Source organism: Dunckerocampus dactyliophorus, chromosome 2 (genome assembly GCF_027744805.1).
Source record: "Dunckerocampus dactyliophorus isolate RoL2022-P2 chromosome 2, RoL_Ddac_1.1, whole genome shotgun sequence".
Taxonomy (NCBI): Eukaryota; Metazoa; Chordata; class Actinopteri; order Syngnathiformes; family Syngnathidae; genus Dunckerocampus; species Dunckerocampus dactyliophorus.
The window spans coordinates 41,146,671-41,172,055 of NC_072820.1; the positions used below are offsets into that span (position 1 = coordinate 41,146,671).

The window sequence follows — 25,385 nt, forward strand, 5'->3', positions numbered from 1 at the left end:
AAAATTAAAGAAAATACTGTCATAACACGAGAAACAAACAAAACACAGAATTATGTTGCAATTTTTGAAAAATTAGGTTGGGGAAAAGTTCTAATATTAATATAATAAAGTCAAAATACTATGAGAATAAAGTCAAAATATTACATGAAAAAAATGTACCAGAAGAAAGTTTAAATATTTGTAAAAAAAAAAAAAAAAAGTGCAATGTAAGGCAAAAATGTTGTCGATGCAAGCTGTTTTTTTTTCCTTTAAATATAAAAAAAAACACCTCAGCATATCTACATTGATTGGTTTCAAAAAATGTAAAAGTGGCCCCCCTATCCTTTGATTTGTCAGTATGTGGCCCTCAGTGGAAAAAGTTTGGACATCCCAGGCCTAGGTTGTGTATATATATGACACTTTTCCTTGTGGAATCCCTGTCACCTCTTTGAATTCCACTTGTAGCATGGAAATCTGTCATTGTAACCCAGGTGCATGGGAAGGTTCCCCACTATGATTGCAGGAGTAGATAAGAGTCCACTATAAGCGGGGAAGGATGGCGATGGGCCGCCAGATGATTCTTCAAGGAGTCACAGGGATTGTGATGGATGGAGGGGGGATCAGCGTGGACTGGCGATGAAGATGTAGGTGGCAGAGATGAAAAGCACAGTGAGAGAAGAGCTAGGTGGAGACGGTGTCATGCAGATGATGAAGGCAATATGAAAGGGAAGAAGAAATGGGGGGAGGGAAATGAAAGTGTGGTGCCAAGTACGGTGGGGGGAGGGGCTAGATTTTGGCAAGGTTTAACATGCAGCAGGTGTGGTACAGTGCAAAACATGCTAACACAGTTGTGTGTGGTTCAACACAAACATTTATGCACATTTATGTGTAAAAATGTCTGCATGCCTGGGTCGCACCACAACATCACCAAGCCAAGAAGTGACCGTTTATTAATTTAAGTTTTGCATTTCGTTATGTCTCCCAAGCGTAAGGCAGGCTCTTCTGGTGGTAATGCGCTCAGGAAAACAAAAAAACATCACCGTGGAAGCACTTTTGCTATTAAGCGTTTGACTATCACAGTCATCATTAAGGATAAATACTGTATCCTTCAGCGTGTTAAAGAATCTGCTCCTATGAAAGCGACAGTCATAATTGATTTATTTGTTCTCCCGCCTCTTCTTCTTCCTCCCCCCAAGGAGTTGCTCTCCTTTTTTATTACTGTGAATTTACCATAATTTCCAGTGTATAAGCCAGTTTTATCTCACACTTTGAACCCTGCGGCTTATACGGTGTTGTAGCTGATTGTGGTCACGTTCTGGTCACGCGATATCTGGTGTGCTTCGGGGCATTTTGCTTCTTGCGCACGCCCTCATCATTAAAGATGTACAATAGGCAGGTTTGGTTTCCCATTCAATACTGAATAAAATTCAGGCTGGTATTGGCATTACCGATACGATAACATAGCTCATAAATAAAAGAATATAAGACATCAAAGGTTTCAATCTTTTAGTTACTTTTAAATGTGTTCCTGTTAATGATATACTGTACATTACCTCAAGTTATTGAATTATCAAGTATTGATATTTTCATTTGAGGATCGGTTTTAGAGCCTAAAGATCTGGTATCGATGGTATTGATATTTCAGTACCGCCACATCACAGCTCATTATGGAGAACGCGTGGAGAGGTGCATGTGATGTGAGGCTTTCAGGTTGAAGGTGATCGATCTGGTGGCTTTTGCTCGGGTCTGCCGGTGGATCCTGGTAGCGTGGAGCCGTGTTGAGGGTCCACTGTCGCCTGCGTGTTTCGGGGGGCTGGACTGCTGTGTGATGGCGTGGACAGCACCAGCTCGGGAGCTGATTTGCCTCAGGGTGGGGATGGCGCTGGGAGCGACAACGAAAGACGGACAGAGACTGGCGGCGTGTGTGGCGAGGGAATTGTGGGGCTGTTCGGTTCCAACACTGGAAGAGTACGACTTTAGTGGTTTTAGTTCCCAGGAGGAGGATGAGGACCGCGATGAATGACTTTCTGGTAGGCTACTGTTTAACTAGCCGTATCACACCACCCCATTTTTTTTTTTTTTACAATCTCTTATCATCAAAACCAATCACTATTCAACAACGTCAACAACTAAGCGAGTATTAAATCTGAGGCCAGGTGGTTATTTGAATCCAGTCGTAGCTAAATCCAACCAATTCTACAGTAGCAATGTCACATGGCGAGCCATGGTGGCAAACTCATTTGGGGCAGCTGTATATGACCATTTTAAAATATGACAGTCCAGAATTACAAAAGAACACCGTAATCCCTTGTTTATCGCAGTTAATTGTTCCCAGACCCGACTGTGATAAGTGAATATCCACAAAGTAGATTCCTTATTTGTAAATGGAATATTTTTGTAGTTATGGCATATCAAACCTGTTTACGATCTTCTAAATATGTTTTTTTTAACTTTATTAGAGCCCTCTAGACATGAGATAACACCCTTATGGTCACCCTGACATTTGTATTAAGCAATATAGTATATATAATCAGATAATATAAGACATTTAAGACATAAATAAGGATCTTGCTATAGTGTGTGTTGCAGTAAATGCGTTCTAGTGCTTGCAGGGGAGCAGAATGGGTGGTGGACAGGAAGTGACGTCGGGGGTTCGGAGTTGAGTTTTAGCTTGTCTTGGGTTATAAATGCAACAGTAGCCTGTGTTATTATTATTATTATGTTATTATTATTGTGCCTGTTGTGAGATAATGTAAACCTGCAATAAAAGCCTGTTGTTCGGCCGGTCAAGTCTGGTGTTTTAACAATTACGAACAATTACTGACACCTAGTGACCGATGCAGAATACTGCATTCACAATTTGAATTGTACTCTTAATAGCTTATATTTGTTTTATAGTTCGTTTTGCCATTTTCATGCTTGAAAATGCTTAATTTAGACATAAAATTTGTCCAATTTGCTTAAATATGCTTTTTTTTTTTTACAAATAAGTGGTATTCAACCATGAAACAGCATGATTTAGGAATTAATATATATAAATATAGATTTAAAAATATATAAAACATATAAATATATATATAAAAGCATGTATAAACCATGATAAAGTCAAGCCATGAAATTTGAACCACAATGCACAGTTGAAAAAAAAAAATCAACATCTAATTGTGAATTAGTCTGGAGTTTAGGAAACGTAGGAAATAATTCATAGACACACATCAGTCATACTATATTATTGTCAGCACGTAATCTACCTATTACCCCACCATTTGTTTTTGCATAGAAAGCCCTGAGAAACGGTGTTTTCAGCGAGTCTTCACTTTGATATGTTGTCTATACTGGAATCTGCCTCAATGATAGCTTGCCGCTCTTTGATATTGACTTTTAGAAAAGACTCATTTTGAGAGCCTGACACTGTATCATTGATAGCTTAGAGAGCTTTGCAATTTTCTCTAATCAAACACTGTTGAAGCCATGCCAATACATGCGCACATGGCCCGATGGTCGACTATTAAACTGCAAATATACTCAACCATTTCGAGTATGGCCTGGGGTGATGTTGTAAATGAAGCCTATTGGTGGCCTAAAAACAAAATAATCCAATCAATACTCAATTATTGCTTAGAGATTTTTTCACTCTCGTTGAGGGCACACATCATAGTCAGCTGGGTTGCAACCATGTGACCAACAGGCAGTCTGCATCGCTTACAGTGTTCGGATGGGGGAACAAACATTTCAATATGGCCACATGCAAATTCATTATGTTTGCACAATGTCTGGCAGATTAAAGCGAATAACGGTGCATGCCGTTGAAATTATTTGCTCCAATTGTAGTCGTCATGTGTGCATGGTGTGTTGCATAAAGACATGAAACAAGGCGATCAAACAGCAGTGAAAGCTTATCTTCCGCATCAGACGTAATGAATTTAGCAGACGAAAATAGCGCTTCTAACATGTCTATCAGCCTTCTTACACCAAGTCAGTCAGCATGAATACATTCCTGTATGTGTCCGTCATTGTTGAGCTGCGTTGTTATTCCATGGGGGTGTAGCATATAAACCTGCAGTAGCCTGCAGTTGACATGGGGCGGGTTTGAATACAGCTGGTGCAGACTTGTTACCCTCTTTTGTGTTACTTTACTTTTAAATGTTTATTTTATTTTCTTGCAACATTGCAAGAAAATAAAATAACTTTGGTGGTATTAATGGTGTTATTGAATGATTGGGCACTTATACAGTTGGAGCATTTAGATCAGGGGTGTCCAAACCTTTCCCATTGAGGGCCGCATACGGTAGAATCAAAAGATACGGGGGCCACTTTGGTATTTGACATTTTGAAAACAGCCCAGGGTTTCCGCTACATGTAATGGGTCGTGGCGGGGCATCAGGGCTCATTAAAAGCCGCCACACCTTGGAAATTATTATTTTTATTTACGTGAAAACAATGTTAAGTAATACAGTGTATGAATGGACATACAGTCATGGAAAAAATTATTAGGTCACCCTTGTTTCTTCTATTTCGTGTTCATTTTAATGCCCGATACAACTAAAGGTACCTTTGTTTGGACAAATATAACAATGACAACAAAAATAGCTCATAAGAGTTACATTTTTTGGCAGTGCAATGCTATAGCTATTCATGTAAGAACTTCAGTGATTGTGGTTATTATCAAGAAAACCATGGAAGTTGCTAGATATCAGCTCTTCAGTTCAACTCTTATGAGCTATATTTGTTATCATCATTATATTTGTCCAAACAAATGTACCTTTCGTTGTACCAGGCATTAAAATGATGTGGCATTTTCGCTCTGACTTCACTTGACGTCTAGCTTCGAGTATGCTTGTTTGATGTCAAACAATGTGACGTCATGTGCAACCCAGCCATAATCCATCTCTTTTCTTCCGCTTATCTGGCTCCTTGTTATGGCGGTAGCAGTCTCAGTAAAGACGCCAAGATGTCCGCGTCTCACACTGTGATATAAAATATCTGATCTATTTAAGATGAATAAAGTGGGGCCAGTGTGGCAAGCATTGTCCAATAGAAGAGCTATCAAACACCAATATATGAGGTTGGGATGTAGCGGAGCCTCAGCCAATAGCATACGGGCTCGGCAAACGGCATTCAGATCAGCTACATTGGTATGCGAGCACTGAAGTTGGTGGCATGTGTGAGGCCGTTACACAGCTTGATAAACAGCCACTTTCTGTTTTACAGCGTGTCAGTTTTGGTGCCACGATCAATAACATCTGTCAAATCTGTGTACAAATCTGCTACATCTTGTGCACGTTGTTCCCGCGCACACTCCCCTGACCGGCAAGAGGCATATTTGAATCTAGATTGGAACAGTAATATAAGACAAGCAATTTGTGGTTAAAACACAACATCTGTTCTCTGTTTCAGAAAGAATAACTGACAACTACGAATGCATGTGGCAGCGCTGCCCTGCCACACAACAGCTGGCATAACACTACACCAAGGATGCTGTCCAATCTCAAAACCAACCGTGGAAAACATCCATGTTTCCTTATTTAAACATGGAGTTGTAAGGATGATTGACACTCACCCACAGCCTTCAGGGAGGCGTACTTGTTGAGATCCTTGTTTTGATGCTGCTGCTGCTGCTGTTGTTGCTGCTGCTGCTGCTGCTGCTGCTGCTGCTGCTGCTGCTGCTGCTGCTGTTGTTGTTGTTGTTGTTGTTGATGTTCATACACATGAGCCAGCTGACCGAGAGCAGGATAAGGGTGCTGTTGGACCATGTTTGATGCCTGTCCCACGTTGTTGTTGATCTGACCGCCCTCTGTGGACACGATAATAAACATTAGGTGGGAGGACCTTTTCAGCAAGCAAGAGGCAAAAGCAGAACATAAAATGTGAGTGTTTGTGTATTCAGTAAAAACACATGCTTGCGTTGGACGCTTCATTAGGTACACCTGCACACATTCTAATGACATCCACCACAAGAAGGGGAAGCTTAATGCCCCTGAGGTTATGCAATTCATAGTCTGAATATTCTGACCAATATTCTGGGGGAAAATCTATTAAAATTTCCAAAATTTGGATGCCCCTCCATCTCTTCAAGATGTGTACATGTGGGTTTATTTTTAAGACATCATAATACGTGTCACTTGCTGACAAAGTTGTTTTTGTTTTTATGTTTTACACTAGTTAACTTCTTCAGGTTTGTCATTCACTCTTTTTTCCCGCCTTCGCCATTTTAACAGCTTTAAAAAAAAAAAAAAAAATCAGGTTCTGTGTGAAAGTTGCTCAAGTGCCAAGAACGTCTCGAACATTCACCAGCTCTGCTGTGCTAAAAGTACGGATGGGTGGATCAATCAAAAAATCTATATTATCGATATCAGGGTAGTGTTGGCATCGGATTGATACTTGCCAATATGGTTATTTTCACAAATATCGGTGTGTTTTTTGTTGTGCTGTTCCATTATATTGTATATATTGTTATATTGTACGCTTGAGGGCATCTGAATAATTTTTGCTTTTATTTACTGATTTTGCGTGATTCAGTTCAATCAAGGAGATACCTTCATTTGCATGATTCTATTCCCGATCAACAAATTACAGGCAAAAATCACAAAATTACTCAATGGTATAAAAGTATCAGTATCCGCGACTCTGGTCCTATATTTGTTTGGTATCTGATTGATACCAAAATGTGTAGTATTGCCCGCCTCTAGTAAAAAGTAAAGTAAATGTCAACCGTAAAGGATTTTAAATCCTATTTTAAGGATAACCTCAAACAGAAACCTGACCATCTGACTTTCAAGGAACCTACACTGCAAAGTATCTGCTATTGAATTCCCACAGCCCAGACTATTTACTGCAATGTGGTAGTCTAGCACTAGAAATTAGGTTTGAATCCTGAAAACTACTTTGTGGCAAAATATGTCTTCAATTCTGGGTCATAGCATGCATTCCCAGATAGCATGTGAATAACTAAATTGACTTCCAATCATAAATGGCGATTGTATTTATTACCATTTATGCATTTTTTTTTCACCTTAACATCCCATTAGTGTGATTACTGGACTTCAGACTTCAGGTTATTAGTTAGATAGACTTTATTGCATCCTATACAAACCTTAATTAAGTGCTATGGCTTTTAAATGCTGCTTAACTGCAATAACTGAGTAAACCACACAGTTTGCAGTAAGAAGGTTTCATGTTGTGATTGTAGTGAGTGCTCTGTACTCCAGCACATTGTTATAAGTAGCTGTTCCCTAACCATGCTCATAATTGATCCGCCTTCCTCCACACTTGAGTTATGCAATAGTGCTAAAAAGCCGAGCGTCTTCTCGATGATGCAAAAACCAGTTGGTAAAGATAACACATTGAGCAAAGTTACAGATATTCACAAGTGCACTCTTTGAGAGAGGCAGGGACGGGAAATCCTGCAAAGCACAGCCAAATGTCACTTTAAATGTGGGAATATTTCACTTCGGCTGTGTTCCGCTGCCTGAAAGCCTGACAGATAATTGTAAAGTCCTGTTACTGCTGCTGCAAGTATCCTTGCTGAGGACATTGTGTTAAAAGCAGTCTGACAGTGCCACTTGATGATAATAAAGAAGCAAGGTAAAGATGCTTGTCAGTAAAAATGGAGAATGAAAAAGTAAAGTCATAAAAGATGAAGATGAAATCGTAGAGGTAATCTTTTCAAATACAGACTGCTGTTGTGTGGCTGCAACCCATCAATATCGATCATCTCCTCTTCTGTTTGGTCAAGAAAAGGCATTGTTCAGACATGACAGGAGGCCTTAAACCTGGGGGTGTTTTGCTTTTTTTTAATGCACACCCATTGAGCCAAAAGATATTTATGAGGTTAATTATGTGACTGAAAATTCCAAATTGGATTGTGTTGATGTTATCAAACATTCCGCCACAGGCTCATCTTAAGAACATGTGCTAATGAAGGCGACAAATGAGGAAAAGGACGCTCTTTCTCCAGGCATTTCATTGAATCTTTTCATATGTCAACATTCACTGCAGTCTTGATGGGATCAAGCAACAGCTTTACTTTATTATATGTAAGGCCAAAATGGACAATGGCGGGGACAACCAATTTTCTTAGCACATAATGGATTTTATCTGGTTGAAGAGCACCATACTAAAATTCAATATCCTATCAAAGCACAAGTGCACCTCCTTGCACGTCCTTATTTTCAGGCACTCTGCCATCAACTGATTTGAATCCGTGAACATAAATGGGAACGGTGGCACAGAATTGCAAAGCCTTTCTAAACTCAATTATAAAGAAATGGGACTGATACTAAATTGTCCATGAATATGGAAATGTGGTGTGATTAAGTTTGAATAGTCACAGCCTAATAAATTGAACTGGTGTTTTTGCTGGAAGGGTGCATGTGACAACTGTTAAATTATAAAAAAAATAAAATATATTACCTCAATGAGTCTAATATAAACATGTGGTTACAACTTGGTGTGTTTTAGGATTGGACATTCCTGTCACTGCATTACACTTTAATGATTCAATTTGGAACCTGTGCACCTTTTTGGACCAACAGTATCACACAAAATTAAAAAGCCCCATCACGTCTCCGTTTAGAGTGGTCAGCTTACAGCTTGTATGGCGGTATAGACTTACTATTCAACACACAGCCATTATTCTCTAAACCAGGCGTCACCAACCCGTCAATAGCGAGCCACCTGTCGATCTTTGAGACTTTGGTGGTCGCTCGTGAGAATATTAGAAAAAAAATGTTTTATTATATCAGTGCCCTCCCGTACGCCTTGCCTGCTCACACATAAGTAATGATTGCATGTTCCTGTGGCTCAAAACCTGCCTTTGCTACCTCAAAATGAAAGCAGAAATATAACTCCATAGATGTGCACCTCCAAAAAACGCGGCTTGTTTACTGTTGTAACGCAGCTCGTCTCCCCTCAACCACCATCATCCCCTCCCTTGTGCAACAGGTTTTTCATGATAACAAGCTAAAAAGCGTCTATCGACTGTCGATCCATATATCCGAGGTCAGGTCACGGGGGCAGCAGCCTAAGACGAGAGTCTCAGACTTTCCTCTCCCCATCTAATTCGTCCAGCTCATCCCGGCGGATCCCGAGTTGCGAGACATAGTCTCCCCAGCGTGTCCTGGGTCTTCGCCGAGGCCTCCTACTGGTCGGCTGTGCCCTGAACACCTCCCCAGGGAGGCATCCATCCTGACCAGATACCCGAGCCACCTCATCTGGCTCCTCTTGATATGGATGACAGTGCGTCTCACCTTATCGCTACGGGAGAGCCCAGTCACCCTACGGAGAAAACTAATTTCGCTGCTTGTACCCACGATCTTGTTCTTTCGGTCACTGCCCAAAGTTCATGACCATAGATGAGTGTAGGAACGTAGATTAATCTGTAAATTGAGAGCTTTGCCTTTCGGCTCAGCTTCCTCTTCACTGCACTGAGTCCACATCACTGCAGACGTGACACCAATCCGCCTGTCGATCTTGTGTTCCATCCAACATTATTATGAAATATATTGATGATACATTAGAATAAGGAATAAGGCTGAATGCAGAAGGACATGATGACAGGCTTCTGTTGAACCTTGCTCGCTTTTGGGGTTCAAATCCCACTCAGACCTAGCACCGTTTTTGTGTTATATAAATGTCCAAAATTAAAAAAAAAATATCATCAGATGGCTACCATCATCTTGTAATGCATGCTAGTTTTGAACTGTGCCTTGTGGCGGTGGACTCATTTGCATAGCGTCCAGAGCAAGCCACCATTAAGCAGGTCACACAGTTCATTGTGGTCTAGATAGCCTTATATCCACCATGAATAATGTGCTCAGAATCATCACACAAAGCAGCCTAATAATCCAGCGTTATATTTGGAACCATGTTATTACACAATGTCTTGTTGGATATCTCATTTGAGTCTTTTGACCTTTTGCCTTTACGATACCAGTGAATTTAAATTATGGGTGAACACTCACAAAAGGTCTTCCAACACTCCAATTTTGGTAGTAAGAAATCCTAGTGGATTAAAAAAAAAAAAGTCACGTTCGTCGTGTTCACTTTTTATTTGTGATAATTTTTTTTTCTTTTTGGTGAGGCCCATGAGGCTAATGATGTCTGTTAAGGCAGCACAGGAAAAAAAACAAAGACAATGAAGCCATCTGCAAGAGTCCTGTGCCTATTAAATCGTATAATTTAACACGGGTCCAAATTTGGATTATTTTGCCTTGCAGGAGGTCGACACTGAGTGCAAGTCTAGCTTGTGTCACAGCTTTTTACCCAGTGTGTCATAAAACAGCTTTTGGGCTAAATGCAGTTGAGGTGGCATACGTCTACTTAATACAGGGATAGTATCCAACGACATTCCACACATACCATGCTGAATAAGTGTTTAATTACTAGTATCCCAGTTATGTTTAATGTCGCCAATTAGCATCACGGTTATCCTGTTTATATCTGTTTATAGATGGGTCATTCTGTTGAAAGGGGTACTTGACATAGCAAGCAAAAATTAAAGTTATTTTCTACTCAGTTTGCATATTAAAATAAAGTATCACTTGTTCTGCTTCAGTTTATGAAGAAAAACTTGCAAGAAATCATCACATTTTGGTATATTTTATGACAGCAGGGCACCAACGTTTTTTCTTGCGAGAGCTACTTTTAGAAAATGAAAATTTTTGTAGAAATGATTTTCATACCTTATTTCAACCCAAACAAATCAAATATGCTTGTTTTACCAAAACATTCACAAATGCTGGTATCCACAATTCACATTTTATGTTTCAGAATACTTTTCTTTGTAGTGTTCTCACATTATTAACTGAAAACCTGAATGAAAAGCAGGCCTGCGGGCGCCTCCTGTGGTCGTGGGGGGCTACCTGGTGCCCGCGGGCACTGTGTTGGTGACCCCTGGTTTACGGGAATGTCATTTTTTTTCTCTATTTTTTTGATGGATGCTCAATCTGCCCTTTCTACGAGTAAATAAATTTTTTTTAAGTTAAATGTTTTGAAAAAAACAACAATTTTGACTAGGGATGTTCGATAATATCGACCCACCGATATTATCGGCCCGATATTGCCATAACAATGTAAATACAGTTGATATCGGTATTGGGTTTTTCCCTATAATGAGAACTGAAAAGAAAATGCTGTATATAGGCCTATGGCCTCTTGTACTTGCCGTCATCGATGCATCCAGTGGCGCCAATATGTGGAAATACTTCACGTCCTGTGTTTTTCCTCGCAATCACAACTGGGCTTGATATGTTGAAACCACGGGCGTCTGTGTGCTGCAGATAGCGTCGACATTAGCTAACTCGTTAGCTTGTAGCGGTGCCGGTTCGGTCTCATTGTCTATGTTGTCAGTCGACAGTTTTACTCACGTTGAGGGTCACCAGATGTGGAGATGTGATTTACAACGAGACAGGAGTCGAGGTCGGTGGCACCAGTCAGTTTACTTTCCACTCAACAACAAGCAACAACTCTTTAGTAATGGCTAAGTGACTACAACAACTTCCTGACCCAGAAACAGACGTATACTTGGTAGATAGATAGATAGATACTTTATTAATCTCCAAGAGAAATGTCTAAAACGATATTTGGGTTACCACAATGTGTTAATTCCATGGCATATGTGATGTTACACATATCGGTATCGGTTGATATCGGAATCAGAAATTGAGAGTTGAGCATCGGTTATCTGCAAAAAAGCTAATATCGGACATCCCTAATTTTGACATTTATGTTTATACTAGTATCTATTGTATGTGATGTAATCAAATTCAAATCTCAGTATCTGCTTGACAGCAAAAAATAAATATATTTTATGACGTAATTGTAAATACATTTAGGCGGTAAGGGGTTACACTTGGTACACAGGTACCAAGGGCAGGGCTTCAGGAGGGCTGGGAGGGCGGCACACCCTCTGCCTCTTTCCGTCACCGTTGCAACCTCTGAGTGCTCATTCTCCAAGTTAAAACTTATTGAAAGCTGCTTGAGGAGCACAGTGGGACAGGAGAGACTGAGTGGACTTGCCATGTTGTCCATAGAGAATGAGAGAGCAAAGAAAATGGAGCATCATGGACAAATTCTTGGCACGCAAGGCTTGTCGTATGCCCTTGAAATAGTGGTGAGTAGGCCTATATGGCTTCATACTGAAATTGTGTTTGTGAACATGTGGGCCGCTGTGCCAGTTTTACTAAACTTTGTAGCTACTGGTACAGGCTCTGAGTTGAAATAGTTCCAGTGGGTGTCAAAATGATGTGGTCGCTATCCTTGGTGCTGAACTGCTTTGAATGTGTTGTTTTATTATTAGTGGCCATGTAGCCTTATGGTTTTGTAGTTCTCTTGGTTTGTTATACTTCATGTCCTGTTTGATTGACTTCAGAATGACATAGTCGCTCTCCGTGGCACAGAACCTTGGAAGCCTCGCTGTTGCAGGCATGTGTATGGCGTGTTGTAAAATCATGTTATCATGAGTTTATGCATGGTTTTGTACCGTACTCCGTATCTTTCTTTCTTTTTGCCATCTTCTTCATCAACAGGGTTTGCTCTGCAGAACTAGCTAGCTGACTATTTGATCAACGGAGGGAAGTTTACTTCTTGACCTCTCAATGACCCGTGTAGGCTACTGTATTTTCCAAAAATAATCGAGCTTTGGTGTCTGACCCAGAAAATATGGGAAGGACAGCTGGCATTCGCTCTGGCCACGTGTATTGCGGTAGAAAATGGATGGATAGATTAAAATTCACACACAATCCTAATTTTTACAGTTGTATGACAGTCAGGGATGTTAAATGGTTACAAATGGTTTCATGATGCAAACCAATTTCCATTATTTTATATGTTGAAATTGTTTGCAAGGCAGAACAATTTGGAGGTGGACCAGCTTCCCTATACCACTGTGTTCTGTTGAGGACATGGGATAGACAACACAACAACACATTTTTGTTGTGTCTGTAGTTAAAATAAATAAAGGAGAGAGAAAAACATTGGTGCAGAGACATCAAGGGCTAGCATGAACACATATACAGTATATGTAGGAGGGCTTGGCTTGGTTCCATTGCTACAGGCTGTACAGTGTAATTCCTCCTCTTTTTTGGATTCTGCACTGAAAATTGCAAGCAGCTGACTCATCTATTATTCCCTCTTTTTCCCTCACTCTGCAAACGCGTAAACCCTCTTCTTTTCTTCATCTGCAAAACTGCTTCTCTGTCATTACTCCAGCCTCTTCATCTCTTGGCTCCTCTCTTTTGTCATGGCAACAATATTTTTTCTCGTGTAGTAGTTCGCATTGTCGTGCAGTCACCCACGCCCACATATCAACAGGCAGTACAGGCCAGCCTGCCTGCGCTGAGAAAGTCATTGTTACGCAACCTATGCTTGTTGGGTTGCATGGTGCTCTGTCAGTTTGTCTGTTCATCTCCCCTCGAGCTCGACTTTCCATATCCACATTCTACCGCTGAGCCTCTTCTCTGTCCAATTTTGACAGTTTTGTCCAGAAAAACAAGGTTTATTGATCACCTGCTCTTGTTTGTGGAGACAATACACCTTATAAGTCATCTTGACATAACACCTGTGTAAATAGCACCTTGAAATGAAATATGCTTTTGTCAGTTGTCCTAATATGCTGCTTGTGTTGAAACGCAGCATAAAAGGTCATCTTGTCTACCCTAATTGTTTTGCCTTCCTGGCATAAAGGCTTCAACTCGTCCACCTCATGTCACAGGGTGCACAGTGTACGTCCTGGTGTACGTGTGGTCCCTTCACAAGCATCTTTAGTCACACTGAAATGGTAAGCAGGTTATGTGTAAGCCTGCAAGAGACAGGGAAGTCAAGAGCTGCCTATTTATTTGGCCTGCTGTGTGTTTATCTTTTCACCACATAAGTAGTGTTGCATCTTTCTGTCTACTGCTCTGCTGCTCGACATCCTTTTGGTCCATATCTCCTCTCTGCAGCATGAGGACATTTATGATCACAGAGGGAAAGAGAGGCATAATTGCGAGACCCTCACATGAGGCTTTCCATGAGTGGATAGTGGATCCATGCACTGGTAAGGTGAGGGAGTTCTTAACTCCTGTGTGACTTAGTCCCGGGGAGCAGAAATGACTCTGATTCGCTCTGATAAAGAAATAATATAGATGCTGAAATGGTGTGTATCTGGCTCACAGCTTCATAAACAGGCGCTCGCATCCTGTGGGGATTCAGTGCGGGAGCTTGCGGGGACCGCGGCCAGGAATGGCACGATGCGGACAATCATTTGCGGTGGTGCCATGTGCCAAAGTCACCAGGCAAAGAGAAGAGAGCGACTTTTCAGCTGTTATTTACACAAAACCATACGGGGGGGATTGTGTAAACACCAATGTCAGCTACAGTGTCGGCTGCCAAAATGCAATTTTCGGCAGAAGTAGACGCTGCAGTAGAGGATCATGGGTAATGAAGTATCAACAAGACAGGATCAAGGGCGACTCTCCTGGTTGCAGCCAAGTACTGCACTCCATTTTCCCTCAGTTACTTAAGCACATGATCAATTCCACATAATCCACCAGATCTGTAGTTTAACTCATTCAATCCCAGCCATTTTTCAAAAGACAACCCCTTCAGTACTGGCCATTTTAGATGATTTATGGCTTCAGGAACTATAGTACCCATGATGCTTAGAGGGCAGCTTCTGGAAGTAGTAGTGAATTGGACGAGTGAAGTGGACGTAATATCTCGTTTTGAAGTCTTAGGTAGCGATCGTGTTTTGCTATGACAAATCTGAAGTAAGTTTGATCAAGTGTAGAATAACTACAGCTTCTGCTTGGATCGCGGAAAAAAAGATGAAAAAGGCGTAATTGGAGCTGACGAGTGTTACTGGGAATATTGAGTGGTAGAATTGCAAGGTTTATCGTGTGTCAAAAAAATCCATTATCGAAAAGTTGGACTACTGCATGATGAAGAGGACGGCTCAAGCTAAACAGCTAACTTGCTTCGAGACAAAAGTGACACTGAGAGCGACAACGAAAGGGAGAGAGAGATACTGGCAAAGTGTGTGACAAAGGAATCATGAAGCTGTTCAATTCTGATGCTGAAGAAGACGACTTTAGTGGTTGTAGTTTCCAGGAGGAGGATGAAGATGGCGATTAATTACTTTTCTGGTAGGTTATATTATGTTTAACTAGCCATGTTACACACTGGAAAAAAACATTTATTTATTCAAAAGTAAAAAAATCTTTGTGGAACATCTTTCTGTGTCCTAAATATTCCCATATTACGACGTGGACACCTGCGGCATATAGTCCGGTGCGGCCGAAATATGTACAAAGCTTCTCTTTAAACATAGTGCGGGCGGCTTATACACTGGTGCACTCTATAGTCTGGAAATTACACTACATATTATCCGATACCAGTGCCAAGTCTACACTTTTGAAACTGGGCCGAACCGGCACTTTTTAAACAATGGAAAAAATACAAATACTGTCTAAAAACAATGCCTTATTATTTGTGCAGAATAGTGTGACTTGCAAGTTGAATAGAATACTCATTTAAATTCTTAAATCATATAAAGAAAATGATAACTAAGTAATAAATTCACCAATGCAAACTAAAAAGTCATCATAATTATCACAGCGAAACCAGCATTAATACAGAACACAGGGAATATGCAAAAAATGTGCAATATTTTACAGTATTTTAAGTGCATATATTCAAGCAGAAACGGATAATTGTGGCAATGTTAGACTACCGTTAAGGCATGAACGGTAGTCCTACATGCAAGAGTTGTGTATCAATTGAGCTAAATGAAGTGCAGTAATGTTGATGTTCAGAACTGTGGGGTTTGTGAATGCACCTCACCGTGACCGTGATTGGTGGATAATGAGGAAGTGTTGCGTGTTAGTGTGGAGAGCGACGGAGACGTTACCTGCACAACTGCATCACCTTCGGTCTGCATTAATTTAGTACGGAAATAAGACACTGATAGCTTCAGTCGTCCCTCGTTTATTGCGGTTAATTGGTTCCAAACCCGGCCGTGATAAGTGAATTCACGCGAAGTAGGATTCAATATTAATAAACGGAATATTTTTGTTGTTAGAGCATAGAAAACCTTTATGTGACTTTCTAAATATGTTTTTTTTTACCATTAGAACCCTGTAGATATGAAATAACACCCCTATAGTCACCTTTACACGCCTATTATTCTTTGTTTACACCACTTTGCGTAACACTAATGCGCATGCTACAGGATCACTGCAGGGACATAAGAGACAGCCGCCACTCATAGCATATACCAAGCTACCGAGCGAAACGGGAGAACTTTTTTTCACTCCTGTGTCCTGTCGGACATGCCATGGCTGACTCCATGCACTGTTAAGGTAATGTAATTTAAGGTAATGTCTCATCAATCTAACATTACTGACACCTAGTGACCAGCATACTACATATCACCTGCCATTCAATATTTTTGTTACTAATAATAGGTCATAGTCAACCAGGAAACAGTGATCATTTATTAATTAATACATTTTTGAAGAACCGAGATAGAGCGAGAGCGCGTTGTTGGAACCGCCATATAGCAAGGAACGACTATTTAATTTTTCAGTGCGGTTACTACCGTTCACATCGACACCGGTCGCACCATTACGATAGCAAGTTTTGATACCCCTCACTGCGCATAACTGCACCTGGATTCACATTTCAGACTCTGGTGCTTACTATGAGCTAATTTCCTCGATGAAATCCCCTACTGAGACAACAGAGATTCTAGTAAAACATTGCCTTTAGAAATCTAAAACCAAAGTTAACATTCAAAATGATCTTCTTATAGCTGTGTCATTGGCACCCGCTTTCATTTGCCCAGAAACAGCGCCTTGAGATGAGCTACAGGGCCCTGAATAATACATGTCATACAGCTTAGCGGCCTACAGGCTGCTCTTCTTAAATTCATTGGACAACACTGTCTGTTCCACAGAAACATGCCAGATTCTGCACGTTATATACCGACTTGTTTTTCAAACATCTCATTATCATCACCATATGTTACTTGCATTGGCTTCACTCATTAGCGTGCTGCTCTACTCCCATTTAGGGAATGCATAAGTGAAACATTCAATCGCACTATCATGTCTCTGACGGATCCTCCGGAGTCTCCCATTAAAACATAGGAGTGAGATGCATAGAAATAGTAGTGCTGGAAAGACCGTCATGGGAAATGGATGTGGGCGAGAAAACAGTTCTGAACTAATTGTTCCTTCTTGAGCATTTCAAAGCACAATGACCTCGGGTGCATCCTTTTGCAATTGAAGCCTGAAGTCATACCAGTCTCATTTCTAAATGCTATTGATTTCTATTGTCACCAACCCTATTGTCTCTATTTTCTTCCCGCAAACGAATGCATTGGCTTCAGTCTCACAGGACATTGTTAAACCGAGCAGCAGAATCAACATTAAGAAAACTCCATGACCTGAAAGCCGTGTGAAGAAAAAAACCATCACTAATAGACATGAAAAACGTTGGTATAAGAACTTTTAGTGTCCTGTGAGACACTTAAGCGTAAATTCTTGAGTTTTCCTTGCATGCTGCCTCTATCATCCAGCACAATGTGTTGCCCTTGTATTTTTTAATCTGTATTCACCACGCAAGCCTCGACAGATGTGGGCGACCACTTGTAACGGCGTTATGATGTGTCATTTCGACTCATTTCGCAGTCATGTTAAATGCAAAAATGAATCTAAATCTTGACATGTATCGTGTTATCGCTTCAGTGGTTAGGAATAACTTATATGCAAACGCCGCGTAGCAATTGGAACAGGCTACTGAAAAGACACGGCGCAGCCGTGATTTTGTCTCCAAATGACATCAACTTTGTCAAATTGTACAGAATTAATCACTAATTAAATGAGCTTGAACTAATAAATAGGCAGTGTGATGGGTAAGCAACTACAAATGCAAATCTAGACATTTTTTCGACTTTGAATACGTCATTTATGACGTATATAAGACTCGTTCAAGGGCTGGGGACGCTATTATAATTACAGGTCTAAAATTTGTTAATTTGAAATATCTTTATTAAGAAGAATAGAAAATAAACTCTCTATTAATAGAACATGATGAAAGTGGAACATATGTATTTAAAATGAATGACAAAAAATAGCTGCAGTAAAATGCAGTTGTTAATGAAGTCTATGATGGCTAATCCTTCCATTCATGTCACGAGACCATAAATATTTTCTTACTAAAAAAAAAAAATACAAAGAAAAATGCAAATAAATGCAATCACTGGCTTAATCGGTGGCTTAAAAAAGGTCACAACATAAATCATTTTTAAAAACTCGTAATGTTGTGTTGTGATTTCATATTGTGGTGAATGTCACAACTTGTCCACCATTTTTTTTTGGAATTGTTGGATTGTGTATTTGTGTAGTTTTTATTAATTTGCTTGCGTCACCAAGTTTCACGTCCATTTCCGGGTCATGTAATTGTTGTTAGCAACTGTTGCTAAGCGGTTGTTGCTTGTTGTTCAGTGGAATGTGAAGGGTTTCTACCACTTATCCTCGGCTCCTGTCTCGTTCTGAATGACATCTCCACATTTGATGACCCTTGTCGCCCGACAGCGGTGACAACCAGTGTTGCCAACTTGGTGACTTTGTTGCTACATCTGGCGACATTCCAAACCCTCTTGGTGACATATTTTCTCAATAGCAACTAGCGACAAAGCTAGCGATTTTTTTTTATGGCGTTGTTGAAAAGTTTTGTGGTATTTGGGGACTTAAAAGTGAAAGCACGTATTGATCTGCAGTTTCTGTTCTCACTGGGCAGCAGCGGGTGGTACTGACAGGTCCGCCCCGCCCCAAGCAGTCACAAGCGGCCAGTGCAGTCAGCTGCCGCCGCACACTGAGGGCATAGTGGAGATGTACGCATCCATGAATCATACATGCAGGAGGCACGATGCCGCTGGGGAGGATCTCGCTGTTTTACAGAGCGGGATCTAAAACGTAAATGTTTCTTCATTAAATTACTACTCATTCCAGTCAAGCCTCCTGCACTCGGTCACTTTTCTGTCAGTGTGTCGGAACGTGGAAGACTGTTGTGTGATAAGTAGTCCTAAAAGGTGCAGGCTGGAGGCGACTCCGGATGTAATTATTACGCTGGCTAGACTTTGAGAGGCACTGGCCAAGATAAAATATTAAAATTATTTTATTTTGATGAAGTGATGGCCAATTTTAAATTAACAACCAAATAATCAAGTTTATTTGTAGTTCTACATGTAATTAATGTGTTTTTGTCACTTTTTTGTCTCTCCTATGAGGTTATGCTTTTTTCCCTTCAGCAGTTGTTACAACATCAAATGCAAAAGTATTCCAAATTAGCCGGTGATGTCATCTAGCGACTTCTGGCGACAGCCAATAGCTACTTTTCTTACTGAGCTGTTGGCAACAGTGGCGACAGCAGCGTGGCAGTACCGGTGGAATGCCGACACGTGTGCATGCATCGAGTCTGCCAGCTGGCACTACTGCACATGCGTTTTACAAGGAAATGTAGTACATGGAGTAATGGAGTAAATCTTCTAAATGTGCATCCATTTTGCAGGAATCTTTCATGTGAGTGCAATGATTTCAATAAATAGTGCAATATTACTACTGTATATGGTTTAAGCTGCAGCGTATCGTGGAAATACGTGTTTGTTTACACTACAAGCGATGACACAATGAAAGTTATGACATTCGCGTTAATTATTCACATTAAAACATGTCAAAAATGACCTTAAATAGTGTTATGTGCTTACTACATGTTAGTTGGATAGCTGCAAAGCCATGTGAAATACACACACACTAAATCCACACGCTAAGGGATGCAAAACTCGACGAGGTCACACGTCTTGTCACACCGGCGCCGCTTGACGCTAAGGCAGCTAATGTGACTGCTAGCTATGCAGCGGTGGTTAAGTTGCCGACTTTTGACAACGCATTTCATGCCTGTGGTTTCAATACATCGAAGCCCGGTTCCAACTGCAAGGAACAGCACAAGACATGACAAAGTATATCCACATAGACCTCCGCCTTCTCTCGTACCGTAGGACGGGATGACGGACTCTTTCACGGTCAGGGTTAGATTGCGGTTCGATCAGTTCCAGTCCCGATATCTGTCTCTCTTCAGTCGTAACGAAAAAAGCTTCTAAGCTTAATAGTCCACCACTGTCAAAGTTGATCACTGAGAAAACACCGGCACTCACATATTCGACTCAAATGTTTGGGATGTTTTTTTAAAAATGTATTTCATAGTTTCAACGTCATTTAAATTGTTGGCCTAAAATTTGTTGACCTAATTATTGGTATTTGATCATGCTGTGGAACAACCTTAACGATATATACTGTATGGATCAGGGGTGTCCAAAGTGCACATCAGTGACGGTAAAAGTAACCTTAAATGTTCATTTATCTCCGTCATTCGTCATTTACATGCATTTAGAATTGTTTTATGCATGTAAAACTATAATTGTAAAACTACAGAAGCATGTTTTGTGTGAACATTTTTGAGAGTCAACCGCTGATGACATAAACGGGCAATGCAGCCGGCTTCCGGTTTCTGTTTCCATGCAGTAGCAAGCTGGTAGGATGCTAACAAGGACGTCTTGTGATAGAAAATACATCACGAATACATCTGGACTCATGCAGTGTATCAAGAACACAACAAGACATGTGTCATATTGTACGCTAACCGGGAAATCCATGTAATGCGAGGCGAAATTGCGGCCTGAATTTTTGACGATAACTGAAAAACACGCGGACGCTAACCTCGGATCCAGCAACAAAACATTCCGCAACAATTTCAAATGAAAATTTGCAAGACTAAAATAAAAAGCAGCATCCATTTTTGCTAGTCTTTTTTCACTCTGGCATTCAGAAACACAAAGTGCCTCAGCTTTTGTTTCCTGCTGCTCATTTTCCTCACCTGTCCAGCTTGCTTGTGTGTGTCACCTCTCCCTCCACCTTCTGCTTGCTGTTGACACATACCGCACCAAACATTTTGACCAAATACAGGCTTTAACAGAAAGAAAGATGAGAGAAAAAAATATATATGGTTCCTCCACTTCAAAGAATCGGCTCTAAGGCTCTACCCACATGGGAACGTTCTTGGGATTTTTTTTTTTTAGTGGTTTGAAAAAAAGTCGCGTACAGACTGTACCGGATTAGTATATACTTGCATCCAGATGGGATCACGTCGTTTTCCACATTGGAGCTGGTTCTCAGAGCTTTGCTTTTCCATTGTCATGGTTCCACAATTGGTTCGACCTGAAGCTGTTTTTTTTTTTATTCAACTCTGGCTTCAAAAGCTTACTGAGCCGAGTGAGCGAACTGTTTGCATAATGAGGTAGCCGCAGTTACCTAAAAAAAACAAAGTCTGGAAATTACCTTCATCTTTATTACATTGCATTGCAACTCTAACAATGGAAAACACTCCGAAAACATGGACACCAGAGGAAACCCGCTGTCTCTTGTCCATTTGGACATCCGAAGAACTGCAGAAGAAATTTGAAACGGCGACAAGAACCCAGCCAATACTGGACCAAGGACAATGGAAAATGAAACTGGTGTCGGTGTCGGAGTCACTTTGTAGGTAACACGGTTCCACCCCGGCCTCGAACTTAATCCAGCTCCAACGCTGAAGTTCGCTACAGTGGAAAAGGGGTATGAGTGAAAACGATGTAATGCACAAGGCACACCTACGTGTGGCGCTGTGAACAGGCACGCAGAAGGAACAACGTCACACTCCAAATCATAGAGGAAGAAAGAACAAATGCGCATACGTAAGTCTGTCATCTTCCGCTTACGAGAAGTGGAATTACTTCTGCGAGTCATCACGGAGTATAAGACAATAACATATCAGGAGAATGTCGACTGAAGTGAGTCATGTCCGTCAAATTATTCAGATATTATGTTGGCTTGTCGTCAAACCTCACTTCTGGTCACATGACGACGACGAGGCGGCGGTGCGGCGGTGACGTCATCGTTCTCGTATTGCCTGTCTACATGAAAACGACAAGCTGGCGTTTTCAGATTTTCCCACTCTGGAAGCCGTTTTCAAAAACTACCGTTGCAGGTCACCCAGGACGCCGTTCCCGTGTGGACGAGAGGCTGAAACGATAAAACACCTAAGCCCCTAAAACGTTGCTAGAATGATGATCCCTGCGCGATACAGTGTGGTCATGTACGCTCGGGCAGTTCTTAAAAGTGTGGATCTTGCTATGGCCACTCACATGAACTAATTTAGTGCTCTATAATATTGGTGGAGCAGCACACATACAGGAGATAGTTTATAATATGATGACGTTTAAATATGATGGATACAATTCATTTCAAACCAAAATAGTAGCTGCAATAGAGCCTTTCAAGGGGCTGCTAAAATGCCAAATGTTGCAGTTATTATTATAAGGAGATAGTGTGGAAAAAACACTCCACATTCTAATCTCATCATTAAAGTTTGTCACAGAGAGGGACGCACAAACAGAATCTAACATAGAAATGCATACCTGCTCCAGTAACGCACATGACTGACAGTAAGGCTCCCTTATTCATCATGATGATGGAGCACTGCTCAATGAAAGTGAGCAGTCGCAGTAACATCATCTAGGCCTATCGGGTGTCTCAATGATCTTCTGTCACAGAAGACATAATTATCTTTGAAATATTGCATGCTATTCATAAAGTTAAAAGAAACTCTTTTCTAGGCTTTTCTATTTGTTACTGCTAGTACATATGAGTTTTTCCACAAGGTCCCTGAATGACAGGATGCTAACGCCGCAGCATCCAGCAGTCAGTGGTACCTTCACACAACGGGCCGTTTGGACTCTCCCAACCCCCTGCGTACCCGATCCAGTGTTATGAGTCAGCAGTGAGAGTGGTACTGCTGCTCCGTTAACTGAGGGTGACTTCCTGCTCGAGACAAAGCGACACAGACAAAGAGTGGCAGGTAGGAAGGAAGGCAGTGGAAGATGGCCATGATAAGGATGTGTGTCTCCACAGGCGGCTGACACCTCTGACAAGGCGTCAGCAGTTCTGACCCACTTACCACCGTAGGACAGGGCTTCCTGGTGAAGTCTTGTGACAGGCACTTATGTTATTAATAGTATGAGAAATACAGCAAAATATGTGATGGAACCTACTTTGCTGAAATAGTTTTGTGCTAATATGAGAGAAGGAAAACATCTACAGCACAAAATACTAACTAAACTAAAACAAGCCGAAGAAATCCAGAAAACTGATGACCTTATTTGGGGCAGCTGTATATGATTATGTTAAATATGACAGCGGGGCACAGTACAGTATATTACAAGACAATAATTTGCCCAGAATTACAAAAGAATTCAGTAATCACGGTTAATTGGTTCCAGACCTGACTGTGATAAGTGAATTATTTATATCCAAAGTAGGATTCCTTATTTATAAATGGAATCGTTGCATAGTAACAGAATAGAAAACCTGTTTACGACCTTCTAAATGCAGTTTTAACATTACAGCCCTGTCGACATGAAATAACACCCCTATAGTCACCTTTACACTCATATTATGCAATATAGTAAACATAATAAGAGTAAGTAAGCAAGTAAGTAAAAGTGATCGGATTCGTCGGACTGCCTAGGGGTCCGGCTGGAGCGCGATCAAGCTGATCTCGCATCCTAATTCTTCTTAAAGAAGGCGCCTGATCCTCTAAGTTTCACCAGTGATTTTGAAAAAAAATATGTTTTTGTTTAAATCTTGTGGTTCCCCTTTCATATCACATAGCCCAGGGGTCACAAACGTGGTGCCCGTGGGCACGAAGGGAGACCCCCACAACCACATGAGGCGCCTGCAAGCCTGCTTTTCATTCAGGTTTTCAGTTAATAATGTGAGAACACTAGAAAGAAATGCATTCTGAAATACAAAATGTGAGTTGTGGATACCAGCATTTTGTTCATGTTCCGCTAAAGCATTGTTTGGGTTGAAGTAAGCTATGAAAATAAATGTTGCAAAATTGGCCATTTTAATTTTGTAAAACTAGCTCTCACAAGAAAAAATGTTGGTGATCCCTGATATACGGTAGACAATCGGAAGTTTAAAAAATTACACTTAAGCTATGTGATCGGTATCGGTATTGGCCGATTTCACTCATGGATGATCGGCAGCATAAAACCCTGACCGGAGCATCCCTAGTTGATATATATACAGGCTGTATGTGTTTCCTAGCGGAGCTGAGTGTCTGACAGACAGGAAGTGACGTCGGGGCTTCAATGTTGAGTTTTATCTTGGTGTGGGTTACTGCAGCAACAGTATCCCATGGTATTTTTCGAGATTATTGTGCCTGTTGTGAGATAATTCAAACCTGCAATAAAAGCCTGTTGTTCCAGTGATCAAGTCTGATGTTTGTGTCTCACCGAATGTGACAGTAACATTACTGACACCTAGTGACTAGTGTAGAAAACTACATATCATTCAGAGTCTTTGAATGTGTCTTCTGAATGCTGTATAAATGTATTTAAGTCTATTTAGCCACTTTTATGCTTGAAAATGCTGAATTTAGGCAAAAAAAAAACCCTTCAACTACACTTTTTCCTAATAATAGGCCATATTTGACCACAAAACTGCATTAATTATTATTTAATATATTTTTCAAAAAACGTGATAGAGTGAAGCTGCAAAATCCTAACCGCAAAGTGGCGAGGGACAATTGTATTAGGGATAAACTCAAAAGAAAAAAGCTAAAAAGACAAGGAAAAAAGTCAAAGTAATGGGAATAAAGCTGTAGGAAAACTATTGTCCAATTATGAAAATAAAGTTGTAATATTATGAGAAGTCTGCAATACAGTATATGTCTAAACGGAAAGCCTCTTATCCTCAGTAGGGTTTCTGGAGCCTATCCCAGCTGACTCCGGGCGACCCCGGACTGGTCGCCACCCAATCGCATAAAAAAAGTTGAATATTATGAGAAATGATCTTATTTCCATTGGTTGGAAGTCACACTATCACGTCTCGTTTGAAGGCGTGACCCAGTATGCAGAGAAGAGGCGATGGTGAAGTTTATAATGCTTTGTTTGACCGACAAATGTCCATGATGTTAAAAGAGATCAGCTCAGAGGGCTGCAGAGGTGCTGAGCGAAGCCACGAGACCAAGAGGGAAAACACAAAGCGAGCATAAACAAAATGCTAACTACATACAAAAACATACAAATACTCCAAAATGGGTTTGTAGGATAAAGACAGGAGAAAGTTGGAAAGGTGAGTAACAAACTGACAACTGCAAACTGAGTCTAAGCGCTGTGGTGGTTAAGTAAGTGACTGCAGGTGTGTCCTGTGGCTCCGCCCAGGACCGTGCATTTAAGGAACTGAAACAAAGAAGAACAACAGAAGTCAGCAAAAACAACAAAACAGACATAAGGAGCATGGAATGTGACACATGCGTTGTTTTAA

General features: G+C 40.8%; 1 protein-coding gene and 1 long non-coding RNA gene across 2 annotated transcripts in view; one reads left to right on the forward strand and one right to left on the reverse strand.

Annotated features, from left to right (window-relative positions):
- LOC129171742 (uncharacterized) overlaps positions 1–8,586 on the forward strand; it is a 32,419-nt gene extending 23,833 nt beyond the window's left edge. Inside the window, exon 3 of the long non-coding RNA XR_008566826.1 lies at positions 5,377–8,586. This is a non-coding gene — a long non-coding RNA (uncharacterized LOC129171742). The remainder of the gene's footprint in view (positions 1–5,376) is intronic.
- Positions 1–25,385, reverse strand: part of shisa9a (shisa family member 9a) — an 82,099-nt gene that overhangs the window by 20,907 nt on the left and 35,807 nt on the right. Inside the window, exon 3 of the mRNA XM_054760694.1 lies at positions 5,540–5,773. Within this exon, the coding sequence (XP_054616669.1) occupies positions 5,540–5,773 (234 nt within the window). The remainder of the gene's footprint in view (positions 1–5,539; positions 5,774–25,385) is intronic.